This window comes from Phycodurus eques, chromosome 3 (assembly GCF_024500275.1).
Source record: "Phycodurus eques isolate BA_2022a chromosome 3, UOR_Pequ_1.1, whole genome shotgun sequence".
NCBI lineage: Eukaryota > Metazoa > Chordata > Actinopteri > Syngnathiformes > Syngnathidae > Phycodurus > Phycodurus eques.
The window spans coordinates 18,956,829-18,984,658 of record NC_084527.1 but is presented as its reverse complement, the minus strand read 5'-3'; the positions used below and the strand labels follow the sequence as shown (position 1 = coordinate 18,984,658).

General features: G+C 40.9%; 1 protein-coding gene across 4 annotated transcripts in view; it reads right to left on the bottom strand.

Annotated features, from left to right (window-relative positions):
• Positions 1 to 25,951, bottom strand: part of adamts3 (ADAM metallopeptidase with thrombospondin type 1 motif, 3) — a 139,815-nt gene extending 113,864 nt beyond the window's left edge. For all 4 annotated transcript variants that reach the window (XM_061672336.1, XM_061672335.1, XM_061672337.1 and 1 more), the window contains exons 1-3: positions 25,652 to 25,951; positions 25,320 to 25,341; positions 15,872 to 16,302 (exon numbers count right to left, since the gene is read on the bottom strand). In XM_061672336.1, coding sequence (XP_061528320.1) covers positions 15,872 to 16,302; positions 25,320 to 25,341; positions 25,652 to 25,714 — 516 coding nt within the window. In that variant the 5' untranslated portion in view covers positions 25,715 to 25,951. The remainder of the gene's footprint in view (positions 1 to 15,871; positions 16,303 to 25,319; positions 25,342 to 25,651) is intronic.
• Between the last annotated feature and the right edge of the window lie 1,879 nt (positions 25,952 to 27,830).

Genomic DNA, 27,830 nt, shown 5'->3' with positions numbered 1-27,830 from the left:
TTCCTGCTGCCAAACAAACCTATAAGCTACATTTACGAGCAGTGGAAGATTCAAGATAAATGAGCTTTAAAAAACATAAACAAGACGGCGAGAAAGCTTCTTTAAATTTGAAATGTTTTTCGCTGAGGTTGGAAATTATCCTAATTTTTTTTCATCCCAAGTAATTTTTCCGATTATAACACAGAGAGCAGATGCATCATGGGGGCAGTCGGTCCCTGTCGTGGCGGCAATACCCGAACCTGTTGGTGGACACCAGCGGTGAGGGATGCCGTCTAGCTGAAGAAGGTGTCCTATCGGGCCTTTTTGGCCTGTGGGACCCCTGAGGCAGTTGATGGGTACCAGCTGGCCAAGCGGAATGCAGTTTTGGTGGTAGCTGAGGCAAAAGCCCGGGCGTGGGAGGAGTTCAGTGAGGCCATGGAGAACGACTTCCGGACGGCTTTGAGGAAATTCTGGTCCACCATCTGCCGTCACAGGAGGGGGAAGCAGTGCACCATCAACACTGTTTGTAGTGGGGATGGAGCGCTGGTGACCTCGACTCGGGACGTTGTGAGTCAATGGGGAGAATACTTCGAAGACCTCCTCAATTCCACCATCACGCCGTCTCAAGAGGAAGCAAAGTCTGGGGTCTCTGAGGCGGGCTCTCCTATCTATGGGGTTGAGGTCACCGAGGAGCTTTTTAACCACCTCGGTGGCAAGGCCCCGGGGGTGGATGAGATTCGCCCTGAGTTCCTAAAGGCTCTGGATGTTGTAGGGCTGTCCTGGTTGACACGCCTCTGCAACTTTGCATGGACATCGGGGACAGTGCCTCTGGATTGGCAGACTGGGGTGGTGGTCCCCCTTTTTAAGAAGGGAGGCCAAGAGTGTGTTCCAACTACAGTGGGATCACACTCCTCAGCCTCCCTGATAAGGTCTCTTCATGGATTCCTGGAGAAGAGGGGCTCTCCCTTAGAGATAGGGTGAGAAGCTCGGTCATCCGGGAGGAGTTCAGAGTCAGAGTAGAGCCGCTGCTCCTCCGCATTGAGAGGAGCCAGATGAGATGGCTCGGGCATCTGTTTAGGATGCCTCCTGGACGCCTGGCCGGTGAGGTGTTCCGGGCACGTCCCACCGGGAGGAGACACCGGGGTCGACCTAGGACACGCTGGAGAGACTACGTCTCTCGGCTTGCCTGGGAACGCCTCGTGATCCCCTCGGAAGAGCTGGAGGAAGTGGCTGGGGAGAGGGAAGTCTGGGCTTCCCTGCTAAAGCTACTGCCCCCGGGACCTGACCTCAGATAAGCGGAAGAAAATGGATGGATGGATGGAAACCTGCCGGTCTCATCTTGTGCTCCATAGCATAGCATGTTTTAAGACGGGACATCGTAGCCTGGCTCCAAGAAAACTAGCATCTCTCTGTTTCACTGTTTTTATTTAACTTGTTCTTTTTTTTGTATTTGAGGACAGGATTACTTGTGATCTCATTTTTGGTAAAAATATTTCCACACGCAGCGTCCATACGGCCGTATACATTGACAGGGGTGCACATAAAAATTTTGGTCTGGTTGTCAAAGGAAGTTGTTGCTTGTTTTTTCATGACCCACGACCTCACTGGAAGAACTTATCTCCATTTGTAGATATAGGTCCTATTTGTTACTTACTTATTTTCTGTACAAATATAGGAAATATAACTTATTGGGAGTTTGTTTAATGACCTCATAGCCATCTTTTCCCCTTTTAGGTCTTTTTACATATACTTGACATTTTATTAGTCTTAGTCTGAGCCAATTCATAGCTGGTACAAAGCATTTACATGCATACCTGTACCTGTAGCAACAGACATTTAGATTAGGTTATTATTTCATACCTGGCATTCTGTATATACGACTTAAAGATAGATCATTTAGAATAAGAGAGAGAATAAGGATCTTAAAACTAATTCACTGCCAGCCCTCCCAGTAAACATGCCAATTGGCATATTTGACAGGTGTCAGTTGCAGTGAATGAGTGTGTGTTGTATCGAACAACTTCTAGTTCTTTTTTTTTTTATTACACTGAAGCTTGTTTGCACAGAGTTGTTGTCTGTGCATTATTAAACATAACATTTTGGTGCTGAAGATGGAGTTTCAGTTTGTGCTGCTCTCGTTCCTCGTTACAGTCTCGAGGTACCGCTGGTATGAATCTTTTAAGAGCGGCGACGATCGTAATAGACAAAGCTAGCGAGGTTAACGACTATGTTCTTCCACAACCATCGTATTTTTGTACTCTTGGACCACTGCAGATATATAAAGATTGTGTTGCCATGTTGGCCAGACATTTCGCTGCTCCCCGGAGCATTACAGTGGTGCAATGGCAGAAACCAGATGAATCGAAAGTCCTCTGTAAATTTGCCGATTGGAAGACGAGATGCTAAAACGTGATCAGCGATTCATTGACTTGAAGTGTTAAACGTCTATATGGAGTAGTAAAGTTGACTCATTGACTAGTCGACTAATCGGTTCAACTCTGAATGAGAGCGAGCCATTCGACGGATAGCACCCAAAGCTATCTTCGTAGTCTACATCTTAACTAATGTGAGTCCTGACACTGAAGATTCAACTACAAAGAGCTTTGTACAATATGTTGATCGGTTGTTTTAGTTTACGCAACTTTATTAAAAACAAAATAACGGACTTCCTGTGCCTTTCCAGGCATGACTTTTTGAGACATTTTGTGTGTCTACTCATGATAGACAAGACCACCAAATTTAATGTTGCCAATTGGTACTTGTTTCAGGGACTGACTTTTCCCCAAAAAATCCTCGGAAAATTTTGCCTTTGAAGGATCTCTGAATAAATAATATTTTTTTTTTAAATCACTCTGAAATAACCACTTTGAATCGAAATGGCAACACTGTCTTTTCAGGCATTGGTTTTTGAGACTTTTTCGTGGGATTACTCATTGTAGACATGGCTACCAAATTTCATTTTACAAAGTGAAACTTGCTCTGGAGGCTGAATTTTTAAATGTAATCTACAAGGTTCTACTTAGCCAAAATAGACACTTCAAGCCAATTTGACCGACTTCCTGTGTCTTTTTGGGAATAACTTTCTGAGGCTTTTTTGCCCATGTACTCATGATGGACATGCCTACCAAATTTCATATTGTTAAGTGAAACTGGCTTTGGGGGCTATAATAATATAATAATAATATTATTCTATGAGTTTCTACTGCCCCAAAATGGCTCCTTCACACCAAAATGGCAGACTTTCTATGGCATGGGTTTTCGAAACTTTTTTATGCTATCTATGAATCAAATTAATGTTGCAAAGTGAAATTGGCATTGGGAGCCGAGTTCTTAAATAGAATTCTAGAAGGTGCTGCTTGGCCAAAATTACTGTCTTGGATCTGCAGCCTCTACTAAACTTTAATTATCACTAGAATTAATATTTTTCATATGGGAAATGCCTCAAAATGGATTTGGCCGAACCAATTTGCTTCAAAACATAACTTGTACAGTAAACTTGACCCAAGTGTTAAATACATTTATCGGTGTGGCGTTTAGCTTCTTAACGTTGAGGATTTGCTCTCCCCGTTTGTTTTTCTTGCATATTTTGAGAAACGTTTCACTCTCTGACAAGAGACGGAGATGCGTGCCGCTTTCAAGCCGGCAGATGAAAATGGCAGCTAATGATGACGAAGGTTTGCTCACATTTCTGCAAAGCAAACACACCTTTGAACAACACCGCGGGTGAAAGGTGCCACTGTCCCGCCTCATAGCTAACCCTCTAAGAGGTTTTCGCACTGAAAGGGGCTGTTTCTGACAAACTGGAGCCCTTCAGCTGAATGGCACATGTTGTTCTTGGCAGTGCAGCGCTGTCTGCTTGGCCCGGTCTGAAGCCGGTGTATTAAAGTGATGGAACACAGGAGTCTTGATCCCTTTTTTTTTTTTTTCTGTTTGGGTCCCAGAAAATGGTGCAAGTCTCTGTCAAACACCTGCCGTTGTCTTCACCGTAATGGGATATACAATATAGTGGAACCTTGACTTACAAGTGCTCCAACTGCTGAGTTTTTCCAGTTATGGACCGTTGCTTGGTAAGTTTTTTTGTTTTCTGTTGCGAGGAAAAAGTTGAGGTACGAGCGGGCTTCAGATCAGATGCTGCTCAAGTTAGATGAAAAAGAAACTGGAGCAACTACAGGACGAATGCCCTGGCATGTGGGCAAGGAGAGCCACGGTTGCTGATAAACTTTCAGCTTTTTATTGAATAGGACAAACAGTCAAACACACAAATACAAAATGAGAACACTAGAAAGAGCTGCTGTAGGCCACAACGCACACCCAGACACTCACAATCACATACGAATACTACACTAACCACAGTAATTACACTTTATAAAACCAGTTTAATTCTTTCCACTCTCTTTTGTTTTTTTAAACAATATAGTGCTAATTTTCTTTATAAAAAATAGTAATAGTAATAAGAGTAAAAGTAATAAATGTAAGTCACAATAAGTAATAAAAAAATGGTGATGGTTTTTAAAGGGGCTGGAATGGATGGCATTTCCATTCATTTCAATGGGGAAAATTCATTTTACGAGTTAAAACCTTTTCATGCACCAATCTGGCAAAGTTAAAACTGTGTTTTATTTTACATACAGATCCGCAAAATTGAAGCTCAGAGCCTGATTTATGAGGTGTGTCCACCTTGGGGGGGGGGGGGTGCAAAAAATATATAACGTAACCTAGCAACAAATGTAAGCAAACAGAGGAGCGGTCCGATGAGACGTAAAACTTAAAATCTTACTCTGCAGAGTTGCACTGCAGTGCCAGACATTTATTTTTGGACATCATTCATGGTAACGTTCAGTAATTCCAGCAGACAGTAAACAAACTCTGATGAACTTGACTCTGCCAGTGTTGTCAATATGCGTTTACCTCACCACCGAAAGTGCGCCCCAACATGCACCTATCGCTTGTATTGATGAGGAGGTACTGTGCGTGTACAGCTTTTAACGAGAGTCTATGGGCAAAAGATTTTTGTGCATCAGGACAGAAACACGTCCCAAATCAGACAACAAGGATTATGAAACAACTTTAGTCATCAAGAACTATATATATTTATATAATATATTTGAAATGTAATTTCTTAATGTCTTCTGATTCAAGGTAATGTATTGAGGGGTGGGTGGTGGGGCGGCACCACAGAGCACTCGATTGGCCAGCTGCCACTGATACGATACAGCCATAGCCAGAGGTGGGTGGTAACGCGCTACATTTACTCCGTTACATTTACTCGCTTGTTGTTCTTTCGCTTGCTGATTACTTGCATCACCTTTTTAGCACGTTAGTTAGGTTGTTCTTTCACTCGTTATTTAGTTAGTTTGTTCTTTTGTTTGTTATTCAGTTAGTTAACAATGTAGCTTGTTTGTTCAATCATTTGTTTTTTTGAGGGTTTTTTTTGCTGTTCATTTGTTAGCTATGTAGATCATTTGTCCTTAAGAGTATTTGTTCATTTGTGTAATAGTACTTTGGTTCATTAGTTTGTTTGTTCCATAGTTAACAATTTGTCCAGTGATTGATTAGTTACATTGTTCATTTGTTTGCTTCATTTCTATGAAAAAATGCGATTTTTATTTGAATTTCTTTTTTTTTTTTTTTTTTTTTTCCCTCAATCAGAATGTTACCAACATTTTCGGGGAAAACATGGAGAGCATCAAGCGAGTCGGCGTAACGCACCAGAAAACTTCAGGGTCAATGTGCTTGATTTCGCAAATCTTTTGGAAATTGCAAATTATGAACTTTGGTCATTTGGCTCACGTTACAGCTATACAACTAAAATGGGGGAAACCATGGCTGGTAAGAAACAAACAGCGTATTAGAACGTATGTGGCATGTCAAGCATCAACGTAGTGACAAGGCAAGTGAGTGTGTATGTGTGTGCACGCGTGCGTGTTTGTGGGTGTGCGTGTACGCGCAATAGTTTACACAAGGAGGCCACAGACATGAACTTTGAGGAGGATGGGAACAACGTAGCGTTCCGCCCACTTGAAGACATGGAGGTCAGCTGCATTCCTGACTTGTTTGCTCTTATCATTTTTTTTCTCTCTCTCTCTTTCCAGGCATATGCAGCCTTCTTCCAGCCATGTGACCCACACAAGAATAAATAGAAGAAGAAGAAGATGGAAAAGCTGGTACCCACCAGCAGCAGTGGGAGGTAACAAACAAATACTTTATTACTGTACTGATTTTTCAGGTATGTGTCTTACTTGAGTATTTATTTTTCTGACCACTTTTTACTTTTGCTCCCTACATTTGAACAGATATCTGTACTTTCAACTCTTTTGCTTAAAATGGGCTTGTTTATTTTTCAACCACCCTGGATGGCATTAAAAAAAATATGTAAATAGAGAGAGTTGAAGCCAACCACTGCTGAGATTTTGATTGAGTGAGATCTTGGTGTCTTACACTTTGTTTTGATAGCATAAAATTGAAACCAACACTAGCTCTCCGACATGAAGATGATTTTTTCTTCTTCGCAATACGAACAGTTATTGTATATAATTATATAATTGATAACCTAATACTGGAGTTGAATCAGTACTTCTACTTTTACCTATCTTTTATTACGCAAGTATTTCTACATAAGTACAGAGTGTGAATACTTTTTCCACCTGTGCTCAGCAGTGACTATTGTATTTACAATGTCAACGATCGTAAAGAGCAGGTGTCCTCAAACCAACCATTCACTGTCATTACACCACAAGAACATGCATGCTTTCTATTTTTACAAGCTCAACTGCCAAATTCTCAACAAGTGTTTTTGTTTTGTTTTTCCCTTATGTGGCTTCTATGCCTTTGGTGTGAAATGGGGAGACTTCAAACTTTTTTGTTCTCTGAGGGAAGTGACCACTGAGTTTAGGGGGTCATCAGCAGGTTGCAACTGAGAGACTAGAATAGGGCTGGGAATAGTTTGAATTTGAGCGATTCCGATTCCTCATTTTGATTCCGGTTCCAAACGATTATCAATTCCGATTCCCGATTAGGGGGCAGGGTCAAAAATGTTTGCATGGTTCAAATAGTGGGTGTCCAAATTACGAACATCCATTTTCTTAGCAGCCTGCAGCATAGACTAAAATAAACATTTGACTTGGGGTTCTTTATAACCAGTATCAATATCAAACCTATGAAATAAAAGGCAATGTGTGTGGAACTAACCCAATTGACTTAATATTCATTCATTAATGTTTCAGATCAAAGTTAAATATAGCATTGTTAAAATAGTTATTTGTGACTGTTGTATCGCGTCAAAGGGTTTATATGAGCAAGTATTAAATGGACTTCCTGTTTTAAGCATGTAGCCTTTTATTTTGAAGGGTGCGCACCGGAATTCAGCATTTTGGCATAATAGTACCTTCACACGACACAGGTGAATTTTGAAAACAAAAGTAAACCTAGATGGCAAGAAAAAGAGTAATAAATGGAACCAAATACTATAAAAGGTTGATTCCTTTGCCTACCCACTGATGAGGCACAAGGTTAGTGTTTGTGATACTGTGAGACATTATGTGAATTTTGTCCCAATTCATGGTAATGTAAAGTTGTTAGTTTGACCTTTGAAGTTTTAGCTCAATGTTGAGCTTTTTTTTCTGTCATCGGCTCTTACGTTGGTTTGAAGACTAAAATAAATGCTAAAAATCATCAGTGCAAAAGTGCAATCCAACTTTTAACTTGGTTAGCTGGCTCAATGTTGGCACAGAACTATTTTATTGTTTCACTCACCCAATTTGACTTCACTAAGGTTTCGCACGGTGTAGGCTGAGCCTCGGAGTGGGAGGGAGCACGTCGGACTTCTACACATCGTGAAAGCCTCCTTTGCACAATACAATCTTATTCCTAGTGTTGCACTGCAGCAACTGGTCATGTATTTTAATAAAGTTAAGACACACATTTGTTCGCTGCCGCCGTTGGGCACAAGCACGTCTTTGTGTGTGTTCTTCGTTGGTTATCGCCGCTTCTTCGTTGGTTTTCGCCACTTTCTTCTTCTGGGTCGGCGGACTGTAGGCATCAAGACTGGGAACCTAAATGTTTTTATTTGAATGATTACGGAAGAACCGTAACATTAGTCTCGGATCCAGTCAGTTCTCGATTCTTGTTGCCTAACCCTAGACTGGAAGCGCCACAGCAAGGCATACTAGTGGACTTTCTTGGAAATAAAATAAAAAACACCTGTTGTGAATTTTGCTGTTCAGCTTTTTCCGTCGAAATTTAAGTGACCATTAAATGAACAAAATAACACTACAGATGTGCCTTGACAAGTTCAATTTGTTCTGTGACCACACTCCTAACTCACTAACACTTGTCTAAAATCATCTTTCCCCCATGCAATGAATGCAAATGCCATTGTGTTCCAGCCTCCTCAAATAAACCAGTGAAAATTTTTGTAAGGTGTTTTTTGATAAGGAAAACATCACTCTATAATGTTATAATTTATCAAACAAAGAGCAATAAAATAATTACATAGAATGTAAAGAATTAAACACTTTTTGCATCATGATTAATTCATTGCTACGCCTGTGTTGTGTAACTTGACAACTGGGGCGCAGTATAATAGATGAAGACACAAATGAAGAAGAATTTCACAAGTACTGTAAGTTACTCAATAAACTGCAATAATATTAGTTGTTTTTTGCAGAGGATAAAAAATATATGCCTGTGGGGATTCTTAAATTGTCTGTCTGCATGTGCTGCTAAATGACGACTCGTAGCTAGAAAAAAATATAAAGGCTTCTTTATACTCGGACGGGCGGTGACGTCACTGCGGCTGTTCCGCACGTACTTTGCATTTATAGCAACCCACGCGCGCAATTTTGATATTGTACTGCAGTTCACCTCCAAGTCGGGGGTGTCGCTACAGCTGGTATTGGCTAGGACACCACAGGGTGGACTTTTCTCTGCATTTTGTGGCCATTTCCGGTAGCCGATTTTACTTTCCTTTCAGTAACAAGGAACAAAGCAACAACAATGGCGACCGTGGAACAGTGTCTGCTAGAACAAATGGACCTACATGACCAGATTATACGTTTAATTATACTGCAAAATCGATCAAGAAGGCGGCGGCGTAGATGGTATGTTGAACCAAGGGGCACGCTGAGTACGTCATCTCCGCATGTGACTAAAACGGACCAATCACGAGAGATGAGCTCCGCAGCGTTCGACGCGCAGCAACAATTGTTGCCGTGTGCGCGTCAAGCTACACAGAGGGGCTGCATGGGCCAATTCATCAGTCACGTGATGCAATGCGGGCATTGTGGGCCGCGTGAGCGCGGGAGTATAAAGACGCCTTTAGTTGTGTCACTCGTACCTCAAGGCCTGTCATTCGCACGGACAGCCATTCACACCCACTGAGTGGGAACTAAACCCATGCTGCCTGCATCAAAGTCAGGCAAATGTACCACTACAGCATCAGTGACCTCTTACAAATTAAATTAAAAAGCACAGCTCAGCACTTGACATGTTGCATCAGATTGAAGCACAACCACTTCACAGCCAGCCTGACAATCCACCGACCACACACATGCACGCACGCACACGCATGCACACACACACACGCACACACCATCACTCAACCACTATACTACTGAGGTAGCAGACACAGGAAGTGTATGCTTCACAAGACTGCTGGCTATAATTAAGGCGTCGTAAAACACACAAAACACACACTTCTCACAGGGTGACCGCGAAGCATCAAAGAACGACATGCTTCCTCCATATGCTTCATCTACGCCTCGACTCGGCACTGACGCAACAAGAGAAAACACGTCATGCTGAGCTCTGTAAAGCATGTTAGATACAGTACTGTGTGGAATAAATGATCCATTCATCACATTGAGGCTGAGGCCGACCGAGCCATGCCGCAAATGACAAAAATCAGAGATTTAACACTCCCCTAAAAAGCGGTAACAAATTCCTAAAGATGCTACAAGATTGTGGCAAAGCCACAATTTGGCGAAATGAACTTCAACATACAGTAATTCCTCAGAACCAAGAAGCCACAAGATGCTGGCAAAGCACTACCTTTGTCTAAATGAAGCTCCTCGACTCACTTCTACAGTTTCTCGGAACCAAGAAACCCTTCAACTCACGTCACCATAGTTTCCCAGCACAAAGATCGGAACCAAGAAACCCTTCAACTCACGTCACCATAGTTTCCCAGCACATAGATGCCACAAGATGGTGACAAAACACCACTTTTTACAAAGCATTCACTTTTTGTTTTCATTTTCAGTGATGGTTTCACTAAAATTTCCACGAATATATGATTTTGCAAATGCCAAACCTCAAATTTGCAGGGCTTCATTGTATTACACAACAAGACGGTTACCAGCACAGGTGCCGTTGATTCACTCTCAAAAGGTGCGCTGGCTAAAGAAGGCCAACGTGACATCAAGGGAAGGGAAGTAGAGCGATGGACCATCAATTGAAATCAAATTAAATAATAATCTAATTATTTATGATAAGAATATTAATTCATTCATTTTCCGTACCGCTTAGCTTCACTAGGGTCGCGTGCGTGCTAACTCTGGGCGAGAGGCGGGATATACCCTGAACTCTGGTTGCCAGCCAGTCGCGGGACACATAAACAAACAAGCATTCGCACTCACATTCACACCTACGGGCAATGTCGAGTCTTCAATTAACCTACCGTGCATGTATTTGGAATATGGGAGGAAAGCGGAAGTACCTGGAGACAACCCACGCAGGCATGGGGAGAACATGCAAACTCCACACAGGCGAGGCCAGATTTGAACCCGGGACCTCAGAACTGTGAGGCAGATGTGCTAACCAGTCATCCACCGTTCCACCCCAATTTATTTAGTTTAATCTAAAAAAACAACACATTTCACATTTTAGCTGAAAACCAATAATAGATTATTAAATTCCTTCGACATAAATTAATGATAATGATAATATAAGAATGCTAAGAATATAATAAATGTAATTCTCAATCATTAAAATTAATGTATTTTTAATTCTTTTTTTTCAAATGATTTAACAATTTTGATTATATATTTTTTTATAATTCCTCCAGTAGAAAATGACAATTTATATTCATAAAATAATGATTACAATATTTAAAAGATATTTCACAATTGTAAATGTTTTATGTATTTATTATGCTTATTATTATCCCCGAATCAGAAGATTATACAAGTAAAAACTAAATAAAATAAAATGTTAATTTTCCCATTTTTTCGATCAAGGAAATTTAGCTGAATGGGAATTGTCTAATAAAGCAACATATTTCTTTGTACTTCCACCAAGGAGATCATTTATCTAGTGTTTGTTTGTGTGTGTGTGTGTGTGCGTGCGTGCATGCATGCGTGTCTGCATTATGAGGAGAACGTTTAAAACAAACTTCATAAACAACCATTACATTCAGCGGACTAACTAACAAAGTGAATCATTCAATTACATACAGTAAGCAATTCCACCACATATTTCTCATTTAAAATCATGAATGGCTTTGCAATGAATGAACTCCATCGTTCAATTGAGTAATGTATGCGTTTCAATGATACATTCGAAAGTGTGTCACAGCTGTCAGCGTGATGAAGTGCAGTACAGGCAAACGACCTCGGACAGCTAACTGCCACGACGCTATTTAAAAAGCACAACTTTCACATCCTGTGTGGACCCCCGACCAACTATCCCCCTCCCCCCTCCCCCCGCCCCTACTACCACAATACACACAAATGCCCATTGAGCCACTGATGAACCGCTTCCTCCAGCCAGGGTCAACGAAAAATGCCGCTGATACAAGCTTTCTGGTGCAAGGCCCCACATTTTTGCCACAGAACACCTTGACAGTCTTTGAGATTTCATGCACACTTTAATGACACTCCGTAGTGGATGTGGAAAAGCAGCCCCAACGTAGCCAAGCCTCCTATGTGTTTCACAGTAGGTACAGTAATATTGTATCGCAAATAACTAGAACGCAATTCACATGTTTTCGAGGCTTCTTTCTACACTGCACAGTTAAGACCGGATGCTGCAAAGGCCTACAGGCTTATTGCAATGCTTCTTTCTATTAGTTTTGAGTATCTGTAGCATGCTGCCGAGACAGCGAACTTTGTTCCAATACAAAGCGATTTTTACTGAGTAGCTTGATCTTGCTCACATTTCGGATGAGCTCTGGAACGAATGAACGTGGCTAATGAGACATTCAGATGGGGGATAATGTATTTTAGGCAATTTAACATAAAATGAAGGTAACACATTTTCTCAGATTTTTCAAACTGAACATCCTCATTATGGGTCAGATGAATGTCAGAAACATGCCGCATTGGAGATTATCTGTTCGGGCGTCATTACAAACACGAAGGTGTGGTCATAATCATTTAATGAGCATGTTTATGGCTGCTTTGACTGAATGAAGAGGCTCATTTGCTATTTTCAGTCATGCTCTCGTTTAGAACGACACTTCCGTCTTTCCTGCTTACTTTGCAAAAATCCTCGTAAATTAGAGGAGTGGGTTGGGAGCATCTCTGTGAGGAAACACACAGTTGTGCTCATATGTTTGATTACCCAGGCAGAATTTGTAAAAAGGGTACAATTCTTTAAACATGAAGGACCAGTCCAAACACATTTAATTTTATTTTTATTATTTAAATTCAACTGTCAAGCATTTCAGAAAAGCATTATCATTAAACAAAACCATTAAGAAATGAATGATGGTTGTTGTTCAGTCATCAGTTGTATTTAAACAAAAAAAAAAAAAGATTTCACAAATTCTGCCTGGGTATGTAAACTTATGAGCACAATTGTACATATATGCAATCATATGTTCCCCTTGTCCTATTGGAATGAAAGTGTACGCTACACCTTTTTTATAACCTCTAGGTGGCATACTAGAATGAAAGTGTACAACTTTTTCATAACCTCTAGGGGTCGGTGGCATATTGGAATGAAAGTGGACAGCTTTTTCATAACCTCTAGATGGCGGCATACATTTAAAAAATGTGAAAGTCTTTCATTTTTTTCCTATACCTATGCATAATACGCACTATTGACTTTTGCCAATTTTTTTGGGGAAAAAAAATGTGCATTATACATGAGATATTCCGGTATTTATTGGAAAACAGCTGGCAGTGAATGAGTTAAAGGCACACAGTCAATACATAAATTCTACAGTACATATAATTACATTTTATATATATATACATGTGAATATATATATATATATATATATATATATATATATATATATATAAAATATATATATTTTTTTTAGTTTACTGTGTTGTATTGCTTTTTATGCAATGCAGTGGTAGTGTTTTTTTAATTGATTGGCTGGTGACCAATCAGCTAGGTCAGTGGTTCTCAAAGTGTGGTACGAGTATCGCTAGTGGTACAGGGGCTGCCTATAGTGTTACACGAAAGAATCATGGAATAAATGCGTAAACTGTGCGTAATGTTGCAGTGGCTTAAACTTTTTTTGCCACTACACTTCATTTGTTCAGTACAATTCAGTTGCACAGTATTTAACTTTTATGTTCAATACATTTGCATTTAATCTTTTAGAAATGTTTTACAAACATTTAAGTTACAAGTTTTATTTAAGTTTTGTGTGTAATCCATTTTAATTGAGTTATTATTTAAGTGCAGTGTTTTATTTTCCTGTATTTAGGCACAATGTTAATGTTCAAACTATCTGCAAACTGTTACAGTGGCTTACAATAATATTAAATACAACCTCAACCTTGTTTTTGATGAAAAATTACTGTAGGTCAACTACGCTACCATATTTTAATGTTGGTCATGACAGTGGTACTTGGAGAGACCATTTTATTTTTAGGTGGTACTTGTCGTAAAAACGTTGACTCCACTGAGCCGTGTTAACAAACACAACATAAAAAGACATTCGGATTGATTTCTGGTGAGATTCCGGTTTGCTTCTAGAGCATTGAACCAATCCACCCCGGTTTGACGAACATTTGGTCAAGTTTTGTCCAGTTGCCTCGGAGTTAAGCTCCCTGCATTAACAAGACTGAGAATCTACACTGAGAAGGAATGCAGTTTACTCTGCTATCTTTATGGAGAGCATAAATCCGCTGCAGTAGTCCCTTCTGCTTGGCCGGTTGTGTAACTTCATAAGAAAATTTGCCTAATGGTGCAAAACATTTTTATTTACAGCCATTGCTTCTTATCGCTGCCTCGGCTTTGGGAAAACGAATGCCGTCAAATTGTGGTGCAAAACCGACAAAGCTTGTACCCTGGATGGTCACTGCTTTAATAGTTAGCGTAATAGCACCATACAGTTTCTGAATTGCTGCTATATAACGCAAAGATAAGCTATTGTCAGCCTAGATTCTTGTGTTACTGTCCTAGAATTAGGAGCCATGTAATAGTATGTGCATATTCATATTTTTCCATAAAGAAATACACTGAACTTGCTTTTGGCAGGATGTCAAACGTTATGAACCGCTACTCAGCCTCCCTAGTTTGGATCTGCCAAGGCAAAGTGCTTAGTGCTACTGATGTTAAACTTTCCCTAAATGAAGACAAACTAATGAGGTTAAGCTTTCCTAAAAAGAAGACACACTACAGGTGTGTTTATTTCCTGCAAAAGAGACAAGCTATGGATCTTAACCTTTACTCAAAGGAAGACAAACTACTTAAAGTATGTGTCACTTTACTAAAAAAGAAGTTAAGCAACAGATGTTAACCTTTCCCTGCGATTGGTTAGCAACCAGTCCAGGGTGTACCCCGCCTCCGGCCCGATGATAGCTGGGATAGGCTCCAGCGCTCCCGTGACCCTTGTGGGGATAAGCGGCTCAGATAATGGATGGGAGGATGTTAACCTTCCCTCAAAGGAAGAAAAACTACTGATGTTGTTTTCCTAAAAAGAAGAAAAACTACGGATGTTAACCTTTCCTCAAAGAAACACTACTGATGTTGTTTTTCTAAAAAGACAAGCTACTGATGTGAACATTTCTTTGAAGGGAGAAAAACTACTGATGTTGTTTTCCTAAAAAGAAGACAAGGTACTGATGTTAAACTTTCTTTAAAAGAAGACGAACCACTGATGCCGCACTTCCCTAAAAAAAGACAAACTATGGATGTTAACCTTTCTAAAAGGAAGACAAACTACTGCTATTGCACTTTTGTGACTGATTTTGTTCATTCCTAAAAAGAAGACAAACTGCCAATTTGCGCCTTCCTAGCTGATTCTCATAAAAAGAAGACAAACTACTGATGTTGCACTATCCTAAAAACAGACAAACTATTGATGTGGCACTTCCTAAATGAAGTTACACTTTAATGAAAAAGAAAAAAACTCCTCACATTGCACTTTCCAAAAAATAAATAATTAAACTGTTGTACATTATTTAATTATTTATTTTATAGTATACATTTTGTTCATTTGATCGGATTTTACGCAAAAGAAAAGAAAAATTAAAAGGAAAGAAAATACATTTTGTTCTTGTACTGTACCCAAGGCGAACCCAATTGTCACCTTAAAACCAAGGTAAGTACAGAACCAGATTTTTGGGTGGGGCAAACTGTTAACACCCCCAATGTTAAGCCTTGCTTTTTTTTCTCCCCCGAAATCTCTAAATGGAATCTCGAGCACGGGTTATTCATGCTCTAAATACCACTTGAGTGTTTTACGAGGGGTGACGGGGAGGTCCGGTTGGCCCAACCACACAAAAGACCACTCCTGTTTTATGTTGGGAAGGGCTCGTTTCAAGGGGGTCGGGGCCTTCGCCGATTAACGGCCACTCAAGCGTAACAAACATCAGTATAAAACGCCTCTTGAGAACAATGCGCTGTAAAAATTGCCGACGTAAAGAAAGGTCCTGAGTTCCAGACACCCCAAAATGGGCCCGTTGATAAGGTCATTGAACAGCAGACTTACCAGGCCGTCGCAGTTGTTCATGGCAACCGAGGCCCCGGGGACATCCGTGATGTCGCCCACGAAGGTGCAGTCTGTCTTCAGCAAGGTTATCTTCCCCGTCCCGTTGTTAGGTCCGGTCCGTTTGGCAGCTGATTCGGAACATCCGCCCGCGGTCCCCAAGCCATCATCGTCGTGCCACTCCACCGTCGCCCCCGGTGCCACCAGCCAGTTGTTGGGCCGCAGTCGCAGGTGGAACTCCTTACCAAAGGCGCTGATGTTGAAGAAGAGCTGCTGATCCGACGCCGCTGGGGGCGGCGGCGTGGTGGTGGAAGCCTCCCTCCTGACCCGCTGCTTGTGAGTGGCCGACAGCAGGTGAGACAGGAAGCGTCCGTGGGCGTCGGTGCTGAAGGGGGTGACCAGGCCATATTCCTTCAGACGGCGCGTCAGCTGATCTGCAACACAAATCACCAGACCAGTATATCAAGAGCCAGACAAGACCATACGACCAGGTCCCTAAACACCTTGCTACTGGAACCCTTGAATGCTAAGATTGTAAATGGAGCCTCACAGAATATGCCATATAATACCTTTAATGACATTAATGGTATTTAATGACATTATTGCTGTGAATAAAAGAAAAGTAACTACAGTAAATGAATACAAAAAAGTACATCATTAGACATTCCTGTAACAGTTTTCATAATATCCTTGGCCCTAACCCTAGTCAAGAACCTTTAAGTATTTGCACTATATACACGTTCAATCGGTGATGTCCATTTTCAAGGGGGTCCATCTTCTATTACACCGGTTCAAAGAAGGGCTTGTGAGTCAGCCAAATTAATCATGTGTAAACAAAAATCTAGTACATTCTCACTGGTAGTGTAGTGGTACATGTTGTGGGTTTGATTCCAGACTAGTGCTCAAAGACCCTGTCATTGGTGCGCTCCAATACCTGTCTCAAGGTCTTCAGTAAGGGCATCCAATGTAAAACCTGTGCCAAACAGTGACTCGTTGTGGCACGGGTTTGATTCTTGGCCAGTGACCACTTACCTTCCCAATGCTCGGATGAATGGTAGGTTTGTGTGAGTAAGGGCATCTCGAGTGAAAACTGTGCCAATAAGTTATGCAAGTGACTTGCTGTGCTGCAAGATTGATTCCATGCTCATGCCGCAGTACCGGCCACTGGAGCCCGGACAAATGGGAGGCTTGCGATGTAAAATGCTGCCAAACAAATAATTTTGATCCAAAACTCAACTACATTGGCACTGGTAGTGTAGTAGTACATGTTGTGGGTTTAATTCCCGGCCAGTGCCCCAAGCCCAGAATAATGGATGCATCAGGAAGAGCACCCAGCTAACAACTGTGCCACACAGACCATGCGAGAGACTTGCTATGGCGTGAGTTCAATTCACAGCAAGTGCCCCCGTGGGACTCTAGACCCGGACAAATAGGAGGGTTGCGTAAGCAAGAACATCCATCGGAAAAACTGTGCCAAATAAGTCATGCGAGTGACTCATTGTGATCCTGGTTCGATTTCAACCCAGTTCCCCAACTAGACTTTACACCGATCTGATCGGTATCGGCCGATCATTAGCAATCTTATGCTGATCGGCTTTAATGTCATAATTCACCGATCCGATCAATGACGTCATTGTTTGGCGCCACAAAGGACATTTACTCCACGTCGACGTTGTGTACAGTATATTCAAATCCAAAAGCTAGTTTATTTTTAGCTTTGTCGCATGTCTTTTGACGTAGTACTGTAAATATCTGACCACCAATAAAGTTACTTTTCAAAAAAAACATGTCGGCGGTGTGGGACAGACAACACTTCTGAGATAGAACACGTAATGCCTGGATCAGACAAAGACAAGACAAAGCTAGCACTGACGGTTGTAAGCGAACATGCTGGCGTTCTGTTGAATCATGCGCTAAAGGTTTGGTGTGTGTGAAGTAATTTAATTACAATAAAGTAATTTAATTACAGTAAGTTAGCAACCATTATTTCTCTCATGTTGGTTTGGCCTGACTGATTAGAATACATGATCTGACTAGAGCAGTGATTCCCAACCTTTATGGAGCCAAAGTACATATTTTACAATTGAAAAGTCTCACGGCACACCAACAAACAAAAATGTCACAAAAAGTGAATACATTAATTACTCTATGTATTTCCTGCCATCTAATAGAAGACCATTCATTTGATCTGTGTCACTATGCCTCACTGGCATAAATAGATGAACATAGATACTTTATTTATCGTAAATATAATTTCTTGAGCAATTAAGTACACAAGTATATACATCTTGTGATCGGATCGGTTATCGTTTTTTTAAACTGGATGAATCGGTGATCAGCCCCAAAAATCCTGATCGTGTAAAGCCTAGCCCCAACACCACGCCACTGGAACCCTGCGGTGTCAGTCCCAAGTCCAGATAAATGGGAGGCTTTGGAGAGGGCAAGAAGTCAATCCATTTATGGTTTTATATATATACACGCTCTTCTGCCTTCCCTGAACATGCTTTAACCTGTTTACTGACATCCCAGTTGGCGTTTGCTATAAAACTAAACCCACAAAAAAAAGAATTGCACACTTTGTATATTTGAATACAAAACACACATCGTTTTAAGACATTGCCAGCAGTATGCTAACAGTCAATGTAAAACCCTTTTGACGGGCTAGCTAACATTAGCATTAGATCACCGGAGCGATTTGCCTTCAGCTAACAAATATTCACACACAAACGCCTTTAGTAAGACATATAGACAGGTAATATAACAATACTCACAGGCATGTATTCTTCATAATCTGTGAAAAATTTGTTTAATAAAGTTTTATCACGGCTGTCTTCTACTCTTTTTTTTTATTTATTTATTTATTTTTTTTATTTTAGCTAACTGTAAATATGCAGCTCCATGCGTGCATCTACCACACTGCCCCTAAGAGGCCAAGGCGCATATAGCAAAAAGAGATAAAGTCATGGCTTTGTCTACAATATTTATATTTGCTAACTGCCAGAATATAGAGAGAAGGATATCTTTTAGACAAATATATATAATAGACGACGCAGTCACCCCAGGCGTCCCAATGTTTTAGCCATGACTGTGTTTATCTATTGTTTTTTAAATTTATTTGTATGTTTTCATATATTATGATTTTACTTGTTACTACTTTATTTTGTGGTTATTTTTTAAGTTATATTTAAAGTTGAGTTTTTGGTCGTTAAATAAATACTAAGTTTTGAAATCAGTGAATAATTGTGTTTATTAATTTTTATTTCAATATCGATCAAAATAATCATGATTATTATTTTTTTACATAATCGCTGCGCCCTAAATAGAACATAAAAATAAAAACGGAAAATAGACAGAAGTAGTTTAATTATTAATTATTAATTAATTAAACACACATGGCTGTTTCTCACAGGTCACTATTTCGGGTTACATTTGAAGGTGGTTTGTGAGGATGAGATTCTTGATGGTTGGTGTGCAGTATTTGGGTCTGACTCAATTTGTTCATGCCATTTGTTTTTTGGTCATATTGTATATTGTCAAGCACTTGGAGAGGCACTTCAGAAGATTATACTTGAGTGGTTTACAACGGAACTAGAAAAACACTTCACTTTGCCCCCTGGAATTGTTATTCCTTTGTAATTCAGGCCCTGAAATTTGGTAGACATGTCTATAATGAGCAGACCAGCAAAAAAGTCTCAACAAACCACGACTGAAATGACACAGGAAGTCAGCCATTTTGCTTTCAGGAAGTCGGCCATTTGAGGGTCATTTTGCCCATTTCCAGGGGCCCTGCAAAGATGAACTTTCCCGAGAGATTTTATTTTTTAATTCAGCCCCCAAAGTCAGTTTTACTTAGCAACATGAAATTTGGTAGACATTTTTGCAAATAAATGACCCACCAAAAAGTTGCAAAAACCTATACCTGAAAAGGCACAGGAAGTCAGCCATTTTGGTTTGCAGTGGCCCTTTTACAGCCATTTTGCCCATTTTCAGGGGTCCTCTTTTCTCTTTTTTTTTTTAGATTTTTCTCTTTTTAAAATTAAGCACCTGATGCCATTTTCATTTAACAACATGAAATGTGGTAACAAGTTTGTCATGGAAAGACCAACAAAATATTCTCTAGAAACCCTCCCGGAAAAAAAAACAAGTCAACTGCCATTATGGTTTGAAGGGGACATTTTAGGCTCAGTTTGACCATTTCTAGAGGTCTGTTAAAAGTGAACTCTGAGACATTTTGCCCGATCTTTACCAAATTTGACTCATGTATGCAAGACACATGAATGATGCTAATTTGCAAAATATTGAGTTTTGGTCGTTGCATGTGAGTGGAACATGACGGCAAAGTTTGATGACTCGCCATAAAACTACAACTCAACTACACAAAGTCAGATCTTGATCTAATGCCTTGAAGAGACTCACAGGCTCTTTGAAGAAATGTGTAGATCAGTGAGTCGGAAAAAAAAAGCAAAGGCGTATTTGGCGACCTTAATTATGCAAAAGCTATGGCTACTCAAAGACTTGTCTTTGGTGAAGCTAAAATTACACATCTGCAAAAATGACAAGCCTATCGAATGCAGAAATGTGATGAAAAAATACACAAAAACAATGCATTTAAGAGGGTCATTTTGGGGGGGGAATTTTAATGCAGGTGCAAGTTTTGTGAAAAATGACATTCGCAAATAAGAACTGGAACACAAACCCCCCCAAAAAAAAAAAAAAAAAAGCACTTATCTTCCAAAATGAAAGGTGGTGCCGCTAACACAGCTGCTTAGAAAACATCAAAGATCTTTTATGAAGAACGTGCGCGCTGGCATCAGACTTGCTTGTTTGTTTTTTAACACATTTGCATTTCAGATGTGCTTTCAGCTGGTTGAAGAGATCTATTTCAATGGGACAATTTCTGGATAAATAAAAAATCTGAACAAATTGGACAAAACATGCATTTTTAAGCCGCTTTCCAACTTCAGAACTGTGCTATCCACGCCGCATTGAATGCATAAATGGGGGACGAGACATTAACAATTTTTTTGTTTTAATGATGTTTTCTAACTGTGAAACTTTAAACTCCAAGTCACAGTAAATGCATCATTTGGAAACAAGACTGACAATTATTGGGATTTTTTGTCATTTTAATGCTGATTCTCCACTGTGAAACTGCAAAATCCATGGCGCACTGAATGCATCACTTGGGAACGAGACATGCTAACTGACTCCCCCCCCCCCCATTTTTGTACTGATTTACCACTGCGACATAGTAAACTCCTTGAATCATTTGGGAACCTTGGCACGGATTCTTTCTATTTTCATTAGTCGTCACTTGTTATCCAAATGAAGTAGTGACAGTGGTTAACTTGTTTTTACACTTGCATGACAGTTTCGAGTTAAAATGTCCATATAAAGTTAATAAAGCTTGCTATGATGGCCACAGTTCGACTGTGTCATGGATTATTTTGATTTCTATTAGTCATGATGTGAAATCAAAGTTACCAATTTACAGTTTCCCACTTGTACCTAGCCTTTTCTTTTTTTTTTTTTTTTTTTTTGTCAACGTCTTTCTGTCTCCAAAGTGTTCTGTAAATTGACTGTCTGTTGTCGTACTAGAGCAGGCTCCAACTACCGGAGACAAATTCCTTGTGTGTTTTTTGGACATACTTGGCAAATAAAGATGATTCTGATTCTAAAGAGCATTAAAACAAGACCTGTACAATTAATAAAGCTTTTCCCACAGCCACAGTTCCCTACAAGGGCAGAAAAAAAAACTCATCACTGGTGTTTTTTTTTTTAAAAGAACAATGACCACAGAGCACCAACACTTTTGTTCAGATGAGTCACAAGGTGATGACTGGTGGTGGGAGTGACGTGCTTTTTAATGTTGCGAAACAGGAAGTGGGCAAAAAGAGGTCAAGTGTGCACGTAAGTGGTTTAGGGGGAGATAAAGGGGTTCGGCGCGGGCCGTGTAGAGGCTCAACTTCTCATTTAACTTCCCGATGGAGAACAGATGTGGAGGATCCAGTGGTGGAATTTGCGTTTCCTGTCTTAACTGAGCCTGTCAAGCAAAGCACTGGTAGACCAAGATGTGTGCGTGCGTGTGTGTGTGCGTGTGTGTGTGTGTGTGTACGGAACCGGAGTACCTGGAAAAAATCAACGCTCTGCCAACTCAACACAGAGCCTGGATTCGAACCTCCAAACTCAGAACTGTGAGGCAAATGTGCTACACACTTGGTCACCATGCCACTCTCAGATCTCTTCCAAACAATCGGTAACCAGCTTATTTTGAAAAAGTAAGGAGTAGAAAGTACCATTATCTTTATTTATGTAAGTAAAATGTCTTCAGAAAAATAAATAACACTGGCACCTGAAAAACTTAAATAAAGTACTAAAGTGCAGTGGTGCCTTGAGATATGAGTTCAATTTGTTCTGTGACAATGTTCGTAACTCAAAACACGTGTATCTCAAATCCCCATTGAAATGAATGGAAATACCAATGATCTGTTCCAGCCTCCCCCCCCCCCCCAAAAATATAGATGATAAAAATAGCCCTCTATAATATTGCACTTCATAAAAACATACAGTAATGATAACACTAGAAATCATAGAGAGGCATCATTTGATGTCCCCAACCCCCCCTTAATTATCTTTGAATGGCCGCTTTTGTTCTGTAAATTAGGAAATTACTTGCAAGGCGGTGGTCTAGTCAGGGAGGGCCGTTCCGGTTGACAGGCCCATAATTGTGCTGCTTGGCCCCTGACCACTTGATCAGAGCCGTGCATATGGATACAGCTCTGCTCCTGATCTCTCGCAACTGCCGCCTATCTGTTCTTTCGATAACATTCATCCATCCATCCATCCATCCATTTTCCGTACTGCTTATCCTCACTGGGGTCGCGGGCGCGCCGGAGCCTATCCCAGCTATCATCGGGCAGGAGGCGGGGTACACCCTGAACTGGTCGCCAGCCAATCGCAGGCCACATAGAAACAAACAACCGTCCGCACTCAAATTCACACCTACGGGCAATTTAGAGTCTTCAATCGACCTAATGCGCATGTTTTTGGGATGTGGGAGGAAATCGGAGTACCCGGAGAAAACCCACGCAGGCACGGCAGGCGAGGCTGGATTTGAACCCGGGTCTCTTTCTAATAATACAGACTATAAAAATATGCAAAGAAAATCTAAATTCAGAGTGGTCATCAGAACATTAGTGATAAACTAGCTGTGGTGTGGAAATTCAAGTCACATTTATTTGCTTGGTCTTCTACCCCAAAAGAGACTGCAGAATTACATACACCTCACATACTGTATTTAAATGATTTTTTAAAAATGTTATCTTTTCAGTATAATGGGTTTTACAGCTAACCTATATATTAGACTTTGTTGGAAAAATATTTTGTCAGTTGCATCTCACTGAGGGGATGATGTCCTGAAAGCGGTTTCAGGCAACTGATCCCCAGCATTGTCGACCAAAGCATCAGCCAGCGACGGAATTCCGATCACCCCACTCCAAAGAAGGATGGAGATGAACGCCATCAGTTCATAGACAGACGTGCTCCAACCCACTTCGGTCTTGTGGCCATGCGCAAGGGTACATTTTTGGATCTTGTGGAGGATGTCTCAACTCACTAAACACAAAAAAACTCTGAAAGAGAGTTCTTCAGACTTGGTCTGTTGACTCTCCACCACATTAGTATGGCTCTAGTTGGCCATTGGGAAGTGGCCTCCCCAACTCTTCTTCCACCCACACAGTACCATCTTTTTGCCGTCTCACAGTTGGGATCTGTCGGTCTGGACTGTGTCCCCAGCTGACCAGTTCCGCTCTCCCGTCCGAACACATCTCCTCACCTGAGAACACGTCAAAGTCCGAAGTCTCTTGCGGGTGAATGGATAGTTCCCCTCCATCTGAGTCACAAGGGTCCATACTTTGCAGCATGGCGTGCTGGAGCCTATCCCAGCTGTCATCGGGCAGGAGGCGGGGTACACCCTGAACTGGTTGCCAGCCAATCGCAGGGCACACATAAACAAACAACCATTCGCACTCACATTCACACCTACGGACAATTTTGAGTTGTCAATCAACCTAGCATGCATGTTTTTGGGATGTGGGAGGAAACCGGAGTGCCCGGACAAAACCCACGCAGGCACGGGGAGAACATGCAAACTCCACACAGGCGGGGGCCGGGGATTGAACCCCGATCCTCAGAACTGTGAGGCAGACGCTCTAACTGGTCGGCCGCTGTGCCGGCTAGTTCATTTCATTTTTAGTTAATTTTCTAAATGTGCTCAATAATAAATATAGAAGTTTAAAATGACAATGATTTGCATCATATCAGTAATGCACCAGTGTAATACTGATATAATGCAATACATAGTGTCAGAATTGGTCTTTTTCTTAGTTTTGCACCTCCTTGCTTGCCTCCTAAACAATAAAAGAAAAAAAGAAGGCAACTATGGACTATTAAAAAAACATTTTTCTCTGATTTCCACATCAATGCACAGCTGCTAAACAATAGACACAAAGACAGTATGACCAGAGAATACCTCACACCTCACACTCAAGCACATTCCAATGGGCCATTATCTGTGCAGGGCACACCATTTGCAAATGTAAGGCAGCCAATTGTCACTGATCAAGTTGTTAGTCTCAAACCAACCAATCACCATTTGACGGCGAGAGTCCGAAAATCCCGGGAGTTCTAGTGTTAAATATATATTTTTTTAATGAAATAGTTTTTGCCTCATTTTTTGCTTCAATTCAATGAACATTGTAATGCTCCTTCTGGTGTGCGCGCCGCGGCCACATGGGGGCAGTATATTGCAGACGTGGGGATCCGCATGAGACGGTCACAACTCCTCAGTGAGCTGCAGTATTATTAGTTGTACTTTGCAAAGGATAAAGAATATATACCTGAGCATTGTTGTATTATCTGTCAACATGTGTTGCTCCAGCGTTTGTGTTCAAATATCCACTGTTAACAGCTTATAACACCACGACGCCGATGCTATTCGTTAGCCTGTCTATGGCGTTTTCATTTGTTTGTTAGTTCCCAAATAAACAGACTTTCTCATGCAAAGTTTTGTGGTCGTTTTAAAAACAAAATGTAATTGTCTTCGTTTTATGTTTAGTTTGAAACTTCACCTGGCACAAAGTGGCAAAAACAGCTCGAAGCCTCTTTTGAAGAATCGTTCACTCGGTAACAAAGTGATGCTTGTTGTGAACAAAGTTGGGTTCACCGCCACCGTGCAGTACTGATATCTCAGATGTTTGCTTGCAAGTCAAAGGGGAAAATCAGTTGAACAGTGGCTCGCATCTCAAAAGTCACATATAGCACAAGGCATCACTGTACTTGGTGACTTCCCACCACTGGAGAGTAATAATGTGTGTATGTGTGACACAACAGAGGTCGACACATCAAGCAACCCCCCCCCCCAATTCCTTCCCCATTTTTCATTGAAACTCACCTTCTCGGTCATCTTCGCCAGCCTGCAAGACAAACAAGACAGATGATTAAATATAAAGGCAACAAAAGAAAAGAGAAACATGCACGCGCCGCCTTGTGCAAGTTAACACAAAGGGACTTGATTGTAAGCGTTTATGTAACAGGATAGAGTGTGTAGTGTGTGTTGCGAGCGTGTGTGTTTAGTGTGTCAACATCTCACACAGTGCGCGCATTTAAGGGAGTCAAACGTGCACCTTTTTTTTTCCTCCCCCAAGTCAGTCCCACTTCTTTTTTTCTTTTTTTTTTAACTTTAAAATCGCTACAAAAGAGATATTTCATCATCAAAGTTTTTACCTTGACGGCTGAAGTCGCGATAAATCCCAAGAGCACGAAGTAGGAGAATGACAGCGCGGCCATCACGAGTCTTGTCAAGGAAATGATAAGAAATAAAGTTTGTCCCAAAAAAAGAGATGTCAAAGGGGAAAAAAATGGGTGTGCGGCAAATCGTTGCCTCTTGTCTGTCTTTTTTTCATACAAAGAGTGAAGTGAGGCGACTTGCGTGACTTTTTTTTTTTTTTTTCTTTCTGTTGTCACTTTTCGTCACTCTGTCATTAAAAAGTTTCCGTGGCTGCGCCGCTGCACAGCTGCGCGACCTGCCTGTCTGCCTGCTGCTTCGGATGCCCCGAAGCCCCCGCCTAATAAACCAAATAAGTCCGGCCCTGTGTGACGTCACCGCAGCCAGCCAGCCACACACTAAAAAGACCCACGCGCACACACACTCAAGTCAAAGTAAAAAGTAGCCCTCCAAAGAATTACTTGAGTAAGAATTAAAAAAAAAAAAGATATACAAAAAATACTCAAGTACTGAGTAAAAGGCTGAGTAACTTTTTTTTGCAAATTATTTAAAATGCCCAAATGTCACTTAACTGAAACAATACATCAAATCTTTATAAAATTGTGGCAAAATTGAATCGCAAATGATCAAATTAACTTTCCTTGCTTACACTCGTGAAAAATAAACTGTTCTCAGAAATATTTTAGCTCGGCGGCACTGAGGTATAAAAATGGGCATGTAAATTAAATAGTTAGGCCTAATCTTTTATTTTTGTCATTCCTCCGGTATTTTGAATATATATATTTTTACAGGTATAAGAATGAATCGATGAAACGACACCTAATCGATTATCAAATTAACAACTATTTTGATAATTGATGAATGGTTGAGAGACCCCAATCCTCAGAAATCCAAATCCTCAGAATTTCAGCCTCTCAATATTAAATATTCTCCAATTTCTGCAATCCTCCCTGAAAGGAGAGTGATTATCCTTGCGTTTAATCAAATAAGACGTTTACAATTCTGCTTTTACTCTGGAAAACAATCATCGACATTTTGGCCTATTTTCTGACATTACAGACCAAATCAGTCATCAGTCACACAATGAAAGTCGAATAATTAGGATGTAATGTCGTGTTTGGCCACAATTTGGAAAGTTAGACAAAAGTTTTGATGGTAATAACGCCTCCTGGGAAGCTAACATACAGTGTAAGCAGAGAAGCAAGGACTGAGGCGGTTGAAAAGTTGACACTAGGGATGTCACTTTCAAATATTTTTAGATTATTCTATTGATTATTCTGTCAAATAAACAAATCAGCAGATACAATTTTATTTTTCATTAGTTTTTTTGCAAAAATCCTTTTCTTCCCCCCCCGATGACTGTTCATTGACCGATTATTGTTGTTTATTTGGTATTGTTTAATGATTAAACAAAACAAAACAAAAGCAATATCACAGGAGAGGAGAGGGATGTTGTACTGAGCAACCTTTTTGAAATTGAGAGCTACTTCTTGGGTACCGATTAATGCGAAGGGCTACTAGTTTGATTTCCACTTTTTAGGTTTAGGTTCAACTACATGATGTGAATTACAGGTTATTCACACTACAGCTGCAAGTAACTATTTCTGTAATAGATTGAAACTATTTTCTTCTGTTTATCTGGGGGCCCAGACTTCCCTCTCCCCAGCCACTTCCTCCAGCTCTTCCCGAGCCGTTCCAGGCTGGCCGGGAGACGGTCTCGCCAGTGTGTCCCGGGTCATCCTCCCAATGGGACGTGCCCGGAAGACCTAACCGGGGAGGCGTCCAGGGGGCGTCCTAACCAGATGCCCCAGCCACCTCACCTGGCTCCTCTCGATGCGGAGGAGCAGTGTCTCGAATCGGACCCCCTCCCTAATGACCGAGCTTCGCACCCTCTCTCTAAGGCCTGGTACACACAAAGATTTTTCCACTCTTGAAAGATTTTTTTTTTTGTAATCTGCTACAGACCCAACACAAAGGTTAAAAAAACAAAATCTGGCATTCAACAGTTTAGGTTGTCATGTGTGTGGTGTGCTCAGAGAATCTCAACACAGCAGACCACACACATAAAGATTCTGTTGCACCGCCGAGCTCGAAGTCTCGGGTGATCACACGTAATCTCACAAAACCGAAGAAGAAGAAACACTTCGGGTTACGTGCCAATGTTTCCCGGGCGTTCCC